General features: G+C 47.7%; 1 protein-coding gene across 9 annotated transcripts in view; it reads left to right on the top strand.

Moving 5' to 3' along the window:
• The first annotated feature begins 9,472 nt into the window (after positions 1 to 9,472).
• LOC100119014 (hepatic leukemia factor) overlaps positions 9,473 to 19,982 on the top strand; it is a 49,665-nt gene continuing 39,155 nt past the window's right edge. For 2 of the 9 annotated variants that reach the window (XM_031924084.1, XM_031924075.2), the window contains exons 1-2: positions 9,656 to 10,914; positions 14,382 to 14,411. In XM_031924084.1, the coding sequence (XP_031779944.1) occupies positions 10,392 to 10,914; positions 14,382 to 14,411 (553 nt within the window). In that variant the 5' untranslated portion in view covers positions 9,656 to 10,391. The other 7 variants (XM_031924074.2, XM_031924077.2, XM_031924080.1 and 4 more) reach the window with 7 other exon arrangements.

The following is a 19,982-nucleotide window of genomic DNA, read 5'->3' as shown; positions in this document are numbered from 1 at the left end:
CCCGAGCGACGATGGTCGTGCTGTTGTAAGAATAAAAAAAATGTATCATATAAGGCGTGTAAGTGAACGACAAAGGCATATATGCCTCGAATTATTTTCCCGTAGCGAACTAGTTGAACATCGCGTACACCGGCTATAATTTCATGACGCGCAGCGTAAAATTTATGCGAGCGCGGACTTCATTAGACTCGCGCGGCTTCTTATCTAAGATGCGCGTCTTCGGCGAGCCTTGAAATTTCATTTGAAATATCCCCCTTCGCACTGACTTGCAACTCGCGCAGTATACTGCGATGGACATATCTTTCTGGCCGCGCTGCAAGCTCGTTAAACTTTGCGACAAAGGACGACGCGGCGTCATTTTTAATGCCTATATTTTAACACTTTTTTTTGCTCAAACTCGTTCGAATGGCTTGTAATGTGCGAATATTCTCCGGATTTCAGGGTGTAATTTTTGTGGAAAAAAGACGGGTGTATTACTGATTCACAAGAAGAAGAAAAAAATACGAGGCACCGGTCAGTCGCATGCGGCGCACATTACAATAGTAAATCTCGCGATTAGCGAGCCGGATAATGCGCGTGACGAGTACAGTGAGAGCTTATCCACGGCCGATCTGTTCTGCGCGGAGACTGGCGCTTTAATTAATCGAGAAGATCGCCGGGACATTTTTCTTCCTCATAGATTTTGATTATAATAATATCATATTTCTGTAGCTCTGAAGTGGCACTTTTTGTCGCAACGACGTTCAAACCCACTGGCAGTTCACTGCGCGCAGCTTTTGTTTCGCAGCGAAAACAAGAGATAACCTCGGCGCGCATTAACAGGGTGCCAATCGAATCAGCCACGCATTCCCTCGAGATCAATAAAATGACAGGCTTCGACGCAGCCACGGAGAGAGAGAGAGAGAGAGAGAGAGAGAGAGAGAGAGAGAGAGAGAGAGAGAGAGAAATCTTTGGTGGGCGAGCGTATCATTTTCATATTGCGAGTATAGGCATATCTTACAAACGCCGCACGGGACTAATCGCGATGGCGCGCCAGGATTCCGCGGCGCTCGTTTTGAAACGACTTTATTTATAATGCCCCTGTCGCTACGGTATTTGTTTGGCAGTGTATGCGTGTAAGTACGATGCGCCGACTAATTTATATTTATCAGGATTAATTCCATTGATGTTGCGCGGCCGCCGTTCTATAATGAAGCTTGTTACAACAAAGATCGATGTTTTCGAACGCTTACAAGAGAATAATCCAATGAAATCTCGCGCTGCGTTTATCCCGTGCGAGGACTTTGAGTATATTATCGGGAAAGCTCGCACGCTTGGCGATAAGAGAACAAACGCGCCGACCTCCCCTGCGTGTGTGTGTGTGTGTGTGTGTGTGACATACGCGAAAATTTTCAACGTGACCAATCGTTCTCTGATGGATTTATGCTTCCTTTGCCGGCTTCAGCTTCTATTTTCGAAAGAATCGCTGCAAAGTGCTCGCTTGCCAAATGTCGGTGTTTTGAGCACATATTCATTGGAAAATTACGGCAACCGACGCGATACCCTCCGGACAAATTGATTATGTTCTCAAACGGGGGGAACGCGTGCGGTTTATGAATTCTAATCGATGACTCTTGAAACACTGTCGGCTTTGGCGCGTGTGCGCCTATGTGTGTACAAGATAGACTCTTGAGAACGAGGCATAGGCATGTTATTAAGCATCGTTTCTTCATTTTTAATAAACGCGCTCGGAATAATAGTATGCTAATGCCGCTAAAATTGCCTAACATTAGAATAGAAATGTCGCCTCTTTACTCGGTAGCGAGTGAATTACGAACAATTAGAGGTGAGGCGCGCGGCGGGGATTTCGTAACACACTTGTGTCTACGTGTGTGTGTGTGTGTGTGTGTGTGTGTATATTGTTAGCCGATTAAATCGCTATCCTAATCACTGTCCTTTCAGAAGCTGCTTATAATCGCGTCGTTTTGCGAAAACGAGCTCCTCGTCAAGTTTTATTTGCTTCAGTCCAATTATAGCTCGTTTGCCATTGCAAACATTGCACATTTTGACACTCCGATGCCTAATAGTGCGCAGCTACAATTTGTTACATCCATTATACAATTGAATCAGTGGCGATAAGCAGGCCAACGACGAAAAAAATGATATAAAATACAGAGCGACGTATAATAGCTCTCAGTCGCGACTCTGCGAAGCTTCGCGAAAATTCGTACCTAAGTGCACACGTACGCGTTCGCTCTGCTTTTCCACGTGTGCGTCGCAAGGACACCGGACACGATGCACACACCCATGCGCGACCTAATCGTCGCTGCTGCGTATACGAGCTTTCCCACGTATATGCGTGCGTGTGTGTGTGTGTGTGTGACCAGTATGTATGGTTGACCTGTTCGCGCATTTTTGTGCGCGTTGCGGATCGATTTTCACGTGCGCGGCGAGTCACCGCGTGTTTTCCGGGAAACCTACAGGTGAATTTCTGCGCTGGATTGAGTCATCGGAGATCGTTCCGGTGCCGTGATTTTAATGGCGAATTTTATCGTCCTGTAAAATCGCTACGGATGAGACGTATACCTATGAATTTTCACGAGCGTCAACTTTTTGCCCCAACGACACGAAACGATTCGCCCACGTACCCCTTGACGTGTATTATCGTATAATGATCCAAAGCGCAAACCTTCAACCCATCCACACACGCGCGCGCGCATCTGCAGCCGTCTAATTGGCAGACATTCATGAAAGTCGCAGAGCGCGGGCGCTCTCTCGCGATTGAATGAGCCTATAGTGGAAGGTTACGCAATGACGACACCGCTGCCGGTTCACACTGCGTGCTGCAGTGCCAGGCTGCATTGTCTGCTCGATAATTGCCATCTCTCGGCCGCATTTTTCATTCTCGTTTTCCCTACGCGCGCTACCGTCTGTGTCTGTGTGTGTATGTGTGTGTGTGTGTCTGTCTGTCGCCACTGCTGCTGCTGCGGATGTATATCTCGTGCGTATCGACTAGATTCGAGATAATACTCGCGGCGCAGTGTGTGTGAATGGGCTGGAGAGACGCGTCTATTGTGGTGGAAAATCCGTCGTTTAACGAAAAATATGCCAGCAGCGTGTGTGTCGAGCTTTCGAAGGCCTTGATCGAATTCAAAAGCGTGCTTTAGTGCAGTGCTATTAAATTATTTACGGAGGGGAAAAAGGCCATTCTCGGCCTTCAATTGCACATGGAGATACGGTAAAAGCCAGTCGATTCTCCGGGATAGTTGCATAAAAAAAAAAATAAAGAAAACGCACGCGATACACCGTCATCTCGCATTATATATTATGAAATTGAATTGCTTCCATGAATGCCACTGCGTTATCTCTCTATAATTGTTTTGTCATTCCGCGTAGACGCGCGGCCATTAATTACTTCATCAGTTCATAAATTATAAGCATGACTATACGCTATCTTATTCTATTATTCATTATTTCTTTGTTCTTCGTTTAATTCCCCATTTGTCATACCCGAAATCCGAAAATCGAGCCCCCATTTTTCTACGCGTCCACGTGCAGAGACCCACATCCCACGAGGAATGAGCGCAACGTTTTCCTATCCCGTATCGAGGCGTGTGTGTGCAACGCGTATCCGCTGTCCTTGATAGGGACTCTGTCGCGATTTTTTTTTCAGACCGTCGCCGTACTTTATGGATATACGTAGCGCAGCTCATTTCCATATAATTCATTTTTTTTCGCTGCGCTGGACGCTTGTAGCGTGGGAATTTTTTTTCCTATTATCGTGCGCAAAGTTCGATTTTGCGTTCGCAAAGTACCACTTTCCCACACGTTAACAAGAGCGTGCGGGAATTCATCTGAGCGAACGGGGACGTAGCTGAGCGTGCGGGAATGTGGTGAGCGTGGGGGAATGTATAAGAGTATACGAGCGATTCCAAGGTGTATACGCGCGCGCCATCTCTGGCACTCTCTTCTCATTAACACGTGCGTGAATTAGCACTGTCTCCCCGAGCCCGAGCGCTCTCGCTCGCGCCGGTTTGTTTACATCTTTGTTGTCTGGAATGGACCTGTCAAAACGTGCGTTCTGTGTTTCGTATTCTGCCGTTTTCTCAATACGGACAACGAACGTCAAAGTATCAGTCGCTCCGCATCCGCTCTTTAGAAAGAACAAGTAAAGTGAGAGTGAATAACTATGAATAATGTACAAAGTGATACGGATAGCGAGGGTGAGGATGTGTCTAATGATGTGCCAGCTGAAATGGTCGCTGCAGCGAAGAAAATAGCATTAAATTCATTGCCGAACATTTCCAAACAAAAGTACACAAAAGTGTACAACGAATTTGAGAAATGGCGCAGCATAAAGAAGACAACGTCATTCGCCGAAAGTGTTTTTTTTTCATTTTGTAAATTGTCACGTTACGATAAATATTAATAATAATTAAAAATAATAAATAAATCAGATTTTTCTTAATTTAATAAATTCATAATAGTTCTATAATTTTTTTTTTTAGGCGGGGGGGCTTCGCCCCCCCGACCCCCCCCCCCCCGTCCCGGCGCCCCAACGCCACCGTTCTATACGTTCCAATCATTCAAAATAATTGTAGTGGTCGAACTTTGCGCAACTTAATAGGAAAAATAGTATACGATGCTCGTGCGCACGTAGGTCATCCCGCACTCGCTTCACTCGTGCTTTGAGCACTCGTATCGTAATGTACTATTATCATCGCACCTTGAATTTATCGATGGTGTACAGGCTAGGACTGAAAGCAATTTATAACTGTCTGCCTTCCAAAATTAGCCATTTGTATAAGATGTTTACGCTGAACCAGTCGGTAATTCGAGGTATTTTGGGCTCGTACCCCGTGTCCAGACTCGAGTCTTCGCCGAGGTATAATTAAACGACATTCAACAATAAAAGACTCGAGGCACGTTTCTCAATCGCATCGTATATCCATATGTTACGCTATCGAAACATTGTAGCTCCTCGATTCGCACGACGGAGACCGGCTTATAAATATACCATCGTTCCGCCACTCGAGACACGTAACCGCATCGCACCACAGGCCCAACTTCCTCCGCTGGAGGAGAAACCCCGAAAGTTCCGGAAACACGCGCTCTCTTTGCTCTTTCTCTCGAGTCGCGATGAAACACGGGAGATTCAGGCGAGGGGAGCCGGTGGAGGGAGAAGTGCCGCGCGGCCACGTGTTGCTCGGTATACGCCAGGGGGGTGGTCGACGTCCTGCCCCTCTTCCGCCTCGAGATCGCGTGGTGCGCCACGTGAGCCGCGAGGCTCGGAAGAGTAGGGCGGAGACGGGCCGAGTCGATTTCGATTATGAGCTGTGCAGATAGTGGAATATCATCACCCAAGTTCTGCGTGAACGTGTGCATTGGGCCACCCTTTCAGCAAACAAGCAGCCATCACTCGCAGCGCTCGCGCTGGATCATCAGCCTGCCGTATATTATAATAAGCGATATACCAATATCGCGGGCGCAGACTGTTCCGAGCAGACCTTCTACACGATTGACCCCCTTCGCGAAAGTTTTCCGCTCGAATTGCCCGCTGAGCCGGGAGAGACTTTTTTTCGCCGGCGTATCGCTTCATATTTTTAATGCCGCTCGATGTACAAGCTTGTCACGATCCGATCGTTTCCGGGTGAGTTTCTTATGCTCGTGTTTCTAGTGATCGTACACAAAATTCATTCTATACTTTTGAAATAGCATCGGACGGCAATAACACTCGTTCGTCGATCGAATGAAGCACAATAATAAAGAGCGACGTCAGAGCAGCCGCTCGACCGACCACTCTGTGCGAGAAATAAAATCGCCTTGCCGCTTCACCTACATACGAATCAAAGCAGCAGCGGCAGTCGTACACACCTACGCATATCGGAAAACTCGCCCCCCCCCCCCGCGATCGATTTCCTCTGGCGCGAAGAATTTCCTCGAACGCGTCCTTATCGCGAGTCTCGCCTCCTTGGCTACGAAGCTCGTCGGACCGCGTCGGACCGCGAGAACAAAGAGAGGCTGCGCGGTATGGAGAGTGAGACAGTATGGAGAAAAAAGCCGATCAAAGTCGAGAGGGCGGAGATGACGATGCCTGTCGCGGCCGAGATAAAAACAGACGCCGCCGAGCACGTCCGATTAAAGTGTAAATTGCGCGCGGCGAGAGCTTGCGCTTTATAGCTATATAGCTATATACTCGACACGCATCGCTGGTCAGACTATAACACTGCGCCGCGCGGCTGGGGTGGCGATTACTCGACTCCGAAGTGAAAGTCGCTCGGATTTGTCCTATAAATACGTATAGACTCGCGCACCGCGTCTTCCGGGGTGTATTTATAGTAATTAGTTCGTTCGATACATTTTCTCTGCGCGTGTCGGTGGCGACGGTGCGGGCTCAATGGACAGAGATAAAACGGACTGATAAAGCAAGCGCCTGAGTGTACTTTCGGTTGCGTAAATTGTACTGGCTGACTTTTACAAAAAGCTCTCGCGCAAATCCAGGAAACTGCAAGCATGTAACCTATATCGCGAGAAATGGAGCAACGAGAGCTTTTCTCGCTTCGGTAAGTTTTGCTTCGTTTTCATTGAGTGCGTATGCGTTTTATCTTATTAAAATATAATGTTTTACGTAAACCGGTATCCAGTAGGTATATACCTTTGGAAATGAGAATAAAATTCAATTTATTCGCGAAAGAGAAATCACCCGATGCAGGTCTCGGGTGTCGAGAGGATGATTTCTCGTTTTTATTCATAGAGAGTTGAGAAGACCAAATCAAATAGCATAAAGAGGTCAATGTTCAGGGAGTCGCAAACTCCAACCCTCAAGAATCCTCCAAGCTCTCGCATTATGTATATAGGTATAACACTCCCGTCGATAAAGCAGAACAACGCAGAGCGAAACCCCGGGCATCAGCAGCAGCAGCGACGCTACAATATATTATAGGCGCGCGTCACGTTGCCAAGACCGTGCGGCGCAGCCCCTGCGCACGCGGCCCGATGTGAAAGAGACTCGCCGACTCGGTTGCCCCGCGCGCGCGTTTCTTCCTCCTCGACTTTCACCGGCCGATCGATTCGACGTTGCAGAAACTTCCGCGTTGCGGAAAGTGCTCGAGAGCTCTATGCTCTCTTGGTCTTTTTCCACAATATACACGCATATACAGTGGAAGGAGGCACTTTTCAAGCGATCGTCGGTGATCTTATTGCTTGCAGAGATCATTTTTGTGTGCTACGATCGAGGGGAGACAAGATTTCGCGATGGATGGATCGATCGCTGTTTGAAAATTCGATGCAGCGCAGATGTCGGATTTTATCGAAATTCGGTAATAATCGCAGAGGTATTGCCGAAGTGAGGCGTGTAACAAGTGTAATTAGGGCAACTAGCCGAATCGATTTGAAAAAAAATGGAACATTCCCGCAAATTATGGACAAGGAGCAAAGTCGGATTTAGATGGCTTCCCGACGGAAACGCCGTCCATATTTCTTGACTATTCGGCTTTTCATGATCTTCGCCGCATCACGTGGTCCATCAGCATCAACAACGTGAAGATAATTATCACGTTGTCGCTGATTATACTTTACTTTGCGCGCACACTTATCGCAGCTTTCTAAAAATAATTGGATGCAGGATTAAAAATATCGATCTCCAACACATCTCTCTATGCAGAACTGCCGTCCGTACACGAGTTAAAGTGCACGAAAAATGGCAACGGTATAAGCCTCAGCAACTATACAATAGGCTCTGCACGCTTCCGAATGAATACCAAACGAGGCTCTATTCTCGTATAACTGAGTCGCCAGATGACATCGTTAATGGGTCAGCGTGAATTTTTGCATCTCGCGATCGATTCGATCTGCGCGGGAACGGCTGCTATAGTATACACATAAAGTATAAACACCATACGATCAAGTCGAATCAGTCAGCTCGATGCGAGACTCGTCGAGCTTATATGACATGTTTGATTTTCCAGCGATTGCTATCCCCCTCTCCACTTTTCTTACGATCGATATATCTGCGAGTGCACGCACACACAAGCTTCACGAAAAACGCACTTCCTCCTCCGTATAACCTCCTCGAATAAAACGATCAACTTGTCGCCCTTCCATCCGACGATCAAGTCGACTCGCGCGAGTACGTTGACCGATCTGTGACCTGACCCGCGACAACGTGCTGCCGTTATCACAGATGCATACATACGCGTAATCCGATCGACGATCATTGTAATGCTCCCGGTTCTCCATCTCGGCGAGCTTGAGGTAGGCTCGCTGATTATTCGACACCTTTTTCTTCGAATTTCGCTCGCTCATCTCAATGCCTGATTCCCCGCGAAACTCTCGTGATGTTCGCGCGCGTTCAGCTCCTTATATGCAGCGAGGGTTTAGAATATTGCGACAAGCCTATGTATTTATACGAAATCCACGTCTGACCACGCTCGGCCGTTTTCATAAGCCAATAAGGTCGGTCGTTTAACTTCTGTCGAGTCAGAAAGCCATACTGCGACCCTATATCTGCCTTTAAAACTGACACGAAGTAACAACTTCCAGGCACCGAAAGCCCTTTGCGTCAACGCGTATACCGTTTGCGCAATATAGAAGCGGGGGAGTTGCTGCATGATTACTCTTCTTCTTTTTCTCTCTTTCTCGCGTTGGCCGTTTACGCAATCACAACAACTTTCTAATGGAGTGTCAAAAATATATGGGCCAGCCCCGTGTCCGCGTTTATTTACATAAAGCCGCTAATATCCGCCTTTAATTATTTAACGATACGAGAGAGCCGTGCGCATTTCTACGAGTGCATGCTCCAGCATTTGCATATTTCAGGGCACAGCTCTTTTTTGTCGCGATAATATACTATATATCCACGCGCGCAGAAATTAATCTCAGCGGCGCGCACAGTTGACAGAGAATTTTTCTCCTCGCGTGTGCGGTTATGATCGTACCGTTAGAACCGAAAGGAAAGTTCGTCGACGAAAATTTTTCGACTCGATATGAAAAATCCGTCAGCCGTTTAAATTGCGGCTCTCGCGCAAGTCGCTGCACACCCTCGATATATAATTATCGGTGATTTACACTCGCGAATACGTCCACCTGTAGGACGCGGTTCTCTTTTTTGCCGGATATACCCTCGTCTTCCATATAGCGAGGATGTGTAATGCACAGCCTTCTTCTTCTCGCAGTGAACTCGGAGCTCGATTTTACCCAATTCGGAGCTCGATTTTACCCTGGCCGCGCACAAAGAGGGTTGCGACGCACCCCCTCCAGCCCGGCCGGAGAGACAATCGCCGACACGTGAGCGAGAAACGTGCCTCCTGGTGCACGTGGGTCGAGCGCCGAGCTCCCTCCCCTGCGCTGGCCTGCATCGTCGTTACCCCGGCTGCAGCGGCGGCGGCGGCGGCGGCAGCGCGCGCGCTTCTGGCTCTTCCCTCAACCCTCCTCTCTCTCTCTCTTTCTCTCTCTCTCTCTCCCTGCGCAGGAGCGACGCATCGACGGACAGTAGTCTCGCGCGCGATTCCCAAGTTCAGTCTTCGCGAACCTGGCCTCGTTGCGCTACGTCGTGTGTTGTTCGCCCGTCGCACCGAATTCTCCGCTCTCCGGGACGGCATCGCGATATAGAGCCCCTTCTCGCACTCAACTCGTCACGAGCGTTGCCATTGTTCTTCCGATGAAGTGCGTGTAGATCAGTATATAATACAAATTGTATAGTAGGGAGTATACACAGAGCAAAAAAAAGAAGAGAACCGCGAGAAAACGTAACTTTTAGGAGAGCAGCACAATTAGCGTTGGGACGTATCAGTCTATTCATTTGTCGCTTTCGAGCCGTTTGGATTTTCATTTTACTGTCACGACCTTAGATTGTTTCGTTGTTTTCTGTTCTACCCATGCCCACTGCCAGCCGCCTCTTCCTCCATATCCGACCCTTTTTGGATGCCGATTTCTATCGATTGTGGTCTTCTTGTCGTCGTCTTGTCATCGTCTTGGCCGGTCTAGCTTCCTCTGACGGCTGTCCGCACACGCTGCGTTGCGCCTCATGAGCGGTGGACAGTTGTCGTCGAGGCTGGCTCCGGCCGAACGTTCGTGTGTATGCGCGCGCGTGTGTGTGTGTGTGTGCAGTTGTCAGTTGTCCGGCAATAGAAGTCAGCAATGGCATTGCGTTCGATCTCTTTCTAGATGCGAATGTCAACGGGTTGAGAAATGTTGACGAACTTCCTTCACGGTTTCCCGCGCCCACGCGCCCCTGTCCCCTCGAACGTGTCGCGATCGATGCGCAGAACATTTTGAGCTAGAGACCTGTGAGTAAATCGCATAGACCGCTGACAAGGCGCGCAAGAGAGCGAGTGAGGAAGCGGAAGAAGCGGGAGAAGAGGAGTTTAAGGACAGCGTCGGGCAAGATTGCCCACTCGTACGCGCATAGCCAAATGGACAGCGAGGAGAGCGACGGCATGTCGTCGGTGAGCGACGCCGGGCCCTACTGGCAGCATCACCAGCAGCAGCAGCCTCTGCACCACCACCAGCAACACCACCCGTCGCAGCTCCAGCATCACCAGCAGCATCACCATCACCAGCAACAGCAACAGCAGCAGCAGCAACAGCAGCAGCAGCAACAGTATCTGTGGAGCAACAACGGACCACAGCACTATCAGCAGCAGTCGCCCCACCAGTCTAGTCCGCACCACCACCACCATCATCATCAACAGCAGCTCCATCAACAGCAGCAGCACTACTCGCTGGGCTCGTCGTCGGGTCAGACGAACAATGGCGGCCAGCAGCACTATTCCCAGCAGTACCAGATCCAATTGCAGAACGGCGCCGGCGGACAGGCGCCACCCCCGCAGCATCATCATCAGCAGCAGCCGTCAGCGACGCAGTTGCAGTACCACCCACATCGCGCCACCCACTGCGCAGAACGCGCGCGCAGCAGGCACTACGAGCAAGCGCCAGGTATGTGTGTGTGTGTATCTCTGTGTCTCTGTGTCTCTGTGTCTCTGTGTCTCTGTGTGTCATCGCGTGTGTGTTTAGGGGGGAGGGGGAGCTCCGACGGGACGGACATGCAGGTGGGGATGTGCCGCGAGGATCGCGACGATGACGTCGTCGCGCCGCTGTCTACTTAATTATGTGTCCGCTGCGTCGCGGTGCTCACAGCTATTACATGCGACTTCGGCGAACATTACGCTCTGCCCCAGTGCTGTAAAAAGAAATGCAAACGATCCGAAGTTTAAGTCGGCCATCTATATGCGCTCATCCATACGCGATGATGGACGTGCGACGTTTATACGATTCGATCGAATGCAGTGACTTCGTGCAACTACGAGTCCTCGAGCAATAAATAAAGAGCGCAAGCTCCTTATCCCTCACTTCCAAACGGCGATCTCAGTCCTCAGGAGAATTGCATAAAGCCCCGGATCGATGAACGACATCCCATAAACACATTAGCGCAAAAACGGTAAAGCCGCGCATCGCGTGCCGCTACTGCTACCCCCGAATTCCCAGCAGATCGTCCCGCAGCCGTCCGTCCATCTAGACGAGGAGACGAAGCAATCGCGATAATGAAACTCGATTTGCGTATTAAAATCTCCCTCGCCCGGCCGAGTTATCATTTTTCCAAGTGCGCTGCAACGGAAGCAACAGATTCGCACCGGCGCTGAATTATTCATGGGCGACGTCTCTCGCGGTCGGGCTGGCGCTGACGCTCTTATACATCGTCTTCTTCTTCTTCTCCATTTTAGCCAGAATTCGCTCTCGAATTTCCATCGCTGTCTCTTTTTACAGCCGATGAATAAAACGCATGGAAATTATTCACCGAGAGAGTGAGAGAGAGAGAGAGACGGAGAGAGAGAGAGAGAGAGAGAGAGAGAGAGAGAGAGAGATAGAGAGAGAGAGAGAGAGAGAGAGAGAGGCCCACATAAACAAAACCGATCAGAGGCGGAAAGAAGAGTAACTCGGTGAAGCTTTCGCCGAGATTGCAGTGCATGTGTATGTTGTAGACGAGTGTTTACACGAGAAATATGCAATGACTCGGTAGGATGGGTATAGCGAAAATGCCGTTTTGAGAATACGTATTCGGAGATAAAGTTTTCTTGTGGACAAATCGACGTGGAAGAATTGGCAAAAAATGTCCGGTACATAGCTGATACACCGAGCTAAATTTAGTTCTGATACACTTTTCCAGTGGAAATGCTCGTATACGCGCTGTTCTTATCGAGATGATACTTAGAACAGCTGGGGTCGAGCTGCGCGTCCTCTAGACGTCTGTCATCTTTTTTTCCAGATTGTTCTGCGCTTTGTTTGTTGGCATGAATAATGCCCGGGTGGCCGAGTATATAGACCTTCGCCGAGGACGCAGCTGCAGACTTGCATTCGTAACAATTCTCCTTTTATTTTTCATTTTGAGTAATCTCGCGCGCACCGATGCATTCTGCAGACCAGGAATTATGTGCAGAGATATCGTGCGGCTCGCGTATAAGATATTCGAATCCACGCCATCCTCGTGTCTTCGATATATACTTCGCAAACACTAAGATTTCTATTCGGTCGCTGCGAAATCCACTTAATCCGAGCAGCCTTCGGCTCGCTTGAATTGCCCATATACCGAGACACGCCGAAATAAAGCTCCGCGTGAAAAAAGCTCGCATACATGCATGAGCGAAGCGCTGGTCGTCCATCTCGGGCGAGGGAAAACAATACGAGAGAGAGCTTCCTCGCGAGATGCATTTTGCGATGAATTAATCAGGCCGTCCCCGTACAAGCTTTCCGTTTTAGTGCGAACGAACGGCGGGAGCTTGCGAATGGACTTATTTTAATATATCAATGCGCGGGCGAGCTTGCGACGATAAGCGACGGACGGACTCGCGCTGAGAATTATTGCGTGTTGCGCAATAGCAAGCTGATGTTTGTGTCTGACCGCTTTAAGATTCGAGTAAATAAATAAAAAAAAAAAAAAAGATTCTACTCTCAGCGCAATGTATGACTTGAACGAACTGGCGCGTGTGCGCTGCAAACCGGACAATTCCGAGCGCTCAAGGACGTTCCTATAGGCGTTCCATCTCGCTGCCGAGGATAATGCCGGGATAAGACGGCCGGAGAGCTGTTTATTTCTATCCAGTGTATACGCGCAGCGTGTGTCGCAGGAAGTGTCCCTCTCCGCTCGAGCTTCTCGAAAAAACTGCGGCTCATTGTTTTTCCGGAGCGACGGCGAGTTTTTCTGCTTCGCCAGGAAAAGCCGAGGTCTATTTTTGCTCGGATATGGGCCACCGATGCGGCGAGTCGTGATTGTGCGCTATAGAGGCTTGGAGCGTGTTGATCTCTAATTGAGTAAAATGTCCTGGGACAGGATGATTCGACTGTTCCAGTAGATACATGCCGAGACCGGCGAGACTGTACTCGCGATGTGTTCATTTTCAAAAATGGGGTAAGGTATTCAGCCTCCACCGACACCTTTCTAAACAACGCTTCGCTTCGCATCGATCAAAGGTCGATTCGATGTCTGAAAACGAAGGAATGAAGAAAAAAGTGTACATCAGTTACCTCGCGTCGCGATAATTGCACGGCTCACGATCGGTTCATTCCTCCCCCGGCGATCTCTCTACGTATCTGCACGCATGTGAGCGGCTAATCGAACGATTATCGCTCGCGCTCATCGCCTCCCATACGTACAAGTGGGTCACACGTCGACTTACCGTAATCGAGGCAACGAGACGAGCTGCGCTAGCACCGGTGGATGAAAACCGCTCGCGCGCGCGCGTTCTACGTGAGTCTGGTTTGCATTAATTGCCCAGAGACAAACTGTTTTATATTATACAGAATTTTTCTAAATGATTCACGATGCGACTGAATGATGTTATTTATACTGTAATAAAGAATGATCGAAGTTTATTTGCCATAGATTGGAGATCAAGAGAGGTGTATGCATATTTATGGATATGCCTGTACATGCGCAGAGGTTGTGAAAGTAGTGCAAGGATTCGCGCGATATAGGTGGCTGGAAGAGTGTCTCGATTAAAGCGGTAATTTAGTTATTGGGAAATTGCAGTAATACTTTTTTTAACCGAACAACTGATCAGCGTGGTATTTTGTAATGTCATAGCTGAATAGAATATACTAATTCGTCGATGCAACTTATTTTTATATACCTTTTTATATTTTTGCGATATAATTAGACTGTTTAAAACTATAGGAAAAATAGTGATATGCAGGTATACAGCAATATAGCCATTGTAAACTGCGAGGCTTTTGACAAAAATGTAGCTAAACAATCATAAACATGTACCTATATACTAGTAGTCATATAGACATAGTTCAAATAGACACGTACACCATTATACTTTTACTTTATTATTTCTCTCCCTTTCATTTTTCGACCCTCCTTTTTTATGACGTTTACGAAATACTCTACTTGTGCTCGTTTTCAGGTGATCCCATGATAACATCTTCTCTGAAGGGTAAGTTTATACATCGACAGGCTTTGCCTTTCTCTTCTTTCTATTATTATTTTGCGTTATTTTTTTTCTTATACTTGTTTATTTCTTTCTTTTTTTGTCTTTCACACGGACGCACGCCACTTATAGACGCATATGTTTACTATACTGCGATGCTTTGAATTAACAAACTAGACTTAGTTACGCTTTACTCACACTTTGTTTATGGGAAATTACTAATCATTAACAATCATCGCTTGCAAATTTACATATAATTTTCGAGAAATACCGTATAGGCTATAAGTGATTGAATAATCCTGTTACATGCGTATGATAGATTAGAAGCGAATTATACGACGTAATCCAGTGCGACAATTAGAAAAGTACACAATATGCTGGACAACTACAGGTACGAACCGTTATCATAACCATATAAACTTTCAAGCTGAAACAAGATATTATGCAAATCAAGCCCCGATGTAAAACAAGCCTATATAGCTATACTCCGCACAACAAGTCCCGCGTCCCTCCACCTTCAATTACTTCCTCGGGCAGATCTGGCCAATGAAAGCGCTCATTTACGTCCGAAAGCGCGGATGAAAGCAGCGACGGTCGTAAATCACGAAGCCGTGATATTTTTTCCCAGCGTTCCTCCTTCGTTTTTCACGATATCTATACGGACACATGCGCGCGCGCGTTGATTATTTCTCAAGCCGAAAACAATCGTCGCGTGTGCGTTTTGCAGGAAATTTTTTTTTAACGGCTCTGTGTACAGGCAGGGAAAAGGCTCATCCATTGTGTGCCGATACTAGTCGCGCGTAAACGCCACGTCGCGGCCGATAATTTATAAGCGTACTGGCCATTAATTACGCGGAGCATGAGTTCCACCGCGAGCTCTCTCTCTCTCTCTCTCCCGCTTCTTTGTGCGCCCGCGCGCACGCGTGTATATTATAGCGTAAATATAAGCGAATCCTTTATTTCGTTTCTTTTTGTTTTTAATTTTAATTAAAAAGACTTTTTTAAACGATGTGAGATTGAGTTTTAAAACTAGGAGTCGTCGTCAATCTTCACTTCGTATAGTTGCAATTGTCGGCGAATTATGGGAAAAAAAGAAATGTATGCACAGCTTTGATTCTATGCTCGAATGAATCGTAATCGTCGCTGTGACGAAACGATGTATAACCACAATAAGGGTCTATTGTGATTCAGAGACAAAGTAAGACATAACGCGAACGACCGTTGAATATCGCGCATCGAAAAGACGAATTTCACTGGATTCAAAATTCCAATTGAACTTATAACGACGTCAACATCGTACGTCGCATCGATCGATTCTAATCCCGCGCGGAACGACCAAACAAAGCGAAACGACCTTGCGACGTCACATCCCGTCGCACGCATCCTCACTTTAGCACGCACTCGTATTACTCTCGCCGCAGACGCTCTTCTCTCGCAATTTTTCCTCCGGATTATACTTCAGCTTGTATAGTTCGGACGTATTAATTTCTCACTTACTAATAAATTTTTCTCCGGCAAGACAATGCGCGAATTCGAGAATCTTCCGTTAGACTGCGCGATTTGTCACGATTTGTCACGATCTACCGGTCGCATCCTTTGCGCGTCTTTTCTCCTGCGAATTACAAAAAACGCGGCGAGTGAGATTTTTTTCTTCGTCGTTTCACGACTATTCGCGAGATGTATCGATAATGCGCCGGTGCTCGTTGTTCCGACGCGCTTATTGATAGTAATTCGACGGTAAATCATATCTCTGCGGGTTTTCACGTCGGACGAACCGCGCGAGAGAGAAAAAATTGAGAAATAAGCCTCTAAATCGTGCAATGTCAAACGCGCTCCACTGCCTCCGCTGTGCTATTCATTTTTCTCAAAGTCACGAGAATTGCACGTGTGTATCATCACTGTACATACACGCAGACGCGCAGACGAGTGTAACGACGTCCGCCGGAGGTGGAAAAAAGAGGCACCGATTCCGCGCCGCGACTACGACTCTCCACGCGCGCAGTGAATTATTCCGAACAGTACGTCCAGTCGCTTTGCGTGTACTTTTTTCTTCCACGCGAAACTTGAATAAATTTGAAGAAAATATTCGCACCTGTGCGTATACAAACCCATTTTTGCGACGCCCGTTTATGTAAATTTAACGAGCCTCGTTAATTATCCCGAAACACACACACACACACACACACACACACATATATATATATATATATATATATATATATATACACGTCCATATAGGAAATGGATTCGCCAATAAAACGCGCACGATATCATCGTCGGCCCAATAAAATGATCGTAATAATAACGAGTGCTCGTTTTTGAAGGAGAACTTTTTGACAAAGTGCGTAAATCGACGCGCAGACTTCCGTTCTACACTGCACCGCGACAAATTTATATAATTCATACGCGGGCCGCTGCTGCTAATATAACGGACTTTCAATTCGACGCAGCAGTTATAATAAATACACTCCGCGTCGACTTTTAAATCAATTATGCATCGGAAAATAGCGCGATTAAAATAGTGACCGTTATAAATCAATCGTCAATACGTTTACGACCACTTCCCTCATACACACTGCCAACAGCAGCTAAAAAAAGTAAACAAGAGTAGTATACCATCGCTAGGTTATATACACCCATGCCCACTAATGGCTGGCGTATCGTAACGCAGAACAAGCAAATTACTTCAGTCCTTCGAGTCGAGCGAGCAGCTCTCTTTTCTTGGGCTATAATGCGCACGAGGTATATAAATACAGGCATGCTTAGCAACGCATCCCCTCGTCGATGTGATACGCCCGAAACAAAACGCCGGCGGTCTGGCGCTGACAGGCTACGACGGCGGCGCTGCCCATCGGTGCACGACTATTATGGTACACATGTATAAGACGGCATTATTATGTGTGCACACGCAGGGCAGTGTGTTTTCCGAGTCGGCGATGAGGCCGAGACAATGAACCTGGCGGATCGTATTGAAGCGCTAATTGTTTCGTGATTTTGTATTCGTTCTTGCGTAATTTGCGCAATCTGCGAATATGCAATATTTTTGGACTGTATATAATCTAACGTTCTGTGTCGCAGCGACTGACGTGTTAGCGATAACATAACGACGAACCGCAACACTTCAGTTTCAGTTCACTTCAGATGAATACCTATACGTATATCTCGTATTTCCCGCCAGTCTCTTGCGGCCTCACGGGCTGTCCGGTCCTCTTACTCACGCTTGCGATGCGCCGCGGGTATACAAATGCGAGCCGCTGCTACCGACGCGAGCTGCTATGCACACACACACACACGCTTCTTTTTTTCGGAGGATCCGAAGGGCGGCGCCTGCGATTCGAGCATACTTCTATGATGGCTGTTTCCACATACTGTACACAATGGTGCTGTACAAGTATATTGAAAATAATAAAGCATAGAGTTCGAAACGAGCATTTTTGCCCGATTCGCGATCAGAAACCCGATAGCCCCGGGCATAACCGCATGGGATTATCCTGCCTTACCGACGGACACGCCACCGTGTACAACCTGATGCACGACGGCTCGCTGTGAACCATGAGAATCGTTCGATTTCTATACACACTTGACGAAGCTCCTCCTTCTTTTCTTTTGCGATCGAGCGCGGCGGGATTATCGCTGCCGCAAAATCTTCGTCGTCGAGCGGACGTCGATTTTTTGAAGACGAGCCCCATAAGCCGACCAGGTTTCCTCTGGAGCCGCTATAAGCTCATTTGTATCGACGATGATTTTCACGTTTTTATTTCAGACACTTTGAGTAACGTCGGGTCGTAAATACGGCTGCGCCGAAGTAGCTGTCGTCCGCGCCTTAGTGAGAAAATTTAAAAAAATAAAATCCTCGCTCTACTGTTGCTACGAAGGTCAGCTCGGGTATGTGCCACGTGTAAATTGTTTCACTGGAACTGGGAAAGAAAGACAACGGCGCCTATCGCGTTGTGCAACCGCAGGCGTAAAGAAAAGCTCCGGAATGAGGCTTCGCTAATATTTCTCGAATATGCGTCGACAACGAGCTCGCTTCGCAAAACTCGCCTGCGCATTTGAAATGACAAACGCGTCCGTCCAAACGCTCGAAAACTCTGGCAATCGTCAGCTCCCGCATGGTATACGGTATATTGCGAGAACGTTAAACAAGAGACGGTACATCCTCGCTCGCGAGCCTCTCTAAATTCGTCCGACAATAGCCGAGCTGCGCCTGCAAACACTGAAACACATCTGCTCGTCAGCTGCTAATTGCTCTCGCATGAGCTCCTATTTGCTTTCCCGCGTATGTATATGCGCGTCAGCCTCGCTACATATACGTTATACTCTCGTATATTTAATCGAAAGTTCGTCGCGTCGTGGCACACTTTGAGAGACGACCGCAACTCGATTGACCGTTTTATACGCCGGCTAATGCGAGCTATTGTCTGGGCGGAGATTTGATGATTGCCGAGATCGGAGATTTGTGGGACTGCTTTTACGTACTATATATGTATATACTATATACGCTTCTATCGGAGGAGCTGAAATGCTTAACGCGTGAGTAGTATACCTCGAGATCGTTTTTACAGTAATCAGCAGCTCATCCTCGCAATTATAACATCTGCGCGCGCGAAATGTAAAAATAACGCCAGAGACGTGCGCGTTATGAATAAATGATTTCAACTATACGACGAGCGATAATTACTCTCCGCGTTTGCATATAGAGCCTCTCGTCGTCGTCGTCGTCGTCGTCGTCGTCGTCGTCGTCGTCGTTGTCGTCGGTGCGTATAAGGTCGGTTCGTTAAGCGCGGCAAAGTTAATGACTTAATAAATTAAAGCCGCGCGATTTTCTCCCCGCGGTGTGTACTGCTCAGCGCTTGTATAATCGAGTGCAACTGCTTGGGAACGATTTATTTATTTACTGGCTTGGATTTTGATTTTGGCTTGGTATACAACGTGTGTGCGATCACGAAACTCGCGCGTCAGTGAAAGTATAGGTACTACTCATTCGGATGATCAACGTGAAATTCGTCGTAGTACAGTCGATCATCATCAGGCCAATGAAAGAATCAACGCGCGCGCTATAGTTATCAAAGGCCGTTAATCAAATTTCTCGCTCCGACTAAATATACTGATGCCCAATTTCTCCCCCTCTCCATCTCTCGGGCGAACGAATCATGGACTTTCGTTTTCTCCTTTTAACGCGCACAATATATACAGCGAGTTATAATATGTACCCGAAATTTCCTCCTCGAGTAAATCAAAAACTTAAAAGCTACATACACTCGCTGTCGCGCTCTCCCAACTTGGGAATAAAAGCGAGAGAGGGACATGGAAGGATAATCGTGATCCCCTTACGAATCCGCGCATCTCGGATGTATAAACATTTTCGCCGCTGACCTCCTTTTTTGCGAGCGCCGAAATCGAAAGTGTGCCGCGTGCCGCGAACAACGGGCCCGAAACCTGTTGACGCGCGGAAACGAGTTGTGCGAGAGCATGGAGCTGTATAATCGCGCTGCTGCCTCGGACGAGTAAAATGGAGTAAAAGTGATCGGATGCTGAGAGCGTCGTGGATTCAGTTCGCGGAAGCATTTGTTTTCT

Source organism: Nasonia vitripennis, chromosome 1 (genome assembly GCF_009193385.2).
Source record: "Nasonia vitripennis strain AsymCx chromosome 1, Nvit_psr_1.1, whole genome shotgun sequence".
Taxonomy (NCBI): Eukaryota; Metazoa; Arthropoda; class Insecta; order Hymenoptera; family Pteromalidae; genus Nasonia; species Nasonia vitripennis.
Note: the sequence above shows the minus strand (reverse complement) of the source record. Positions and strands in the feature narration are given on the sequence as shown.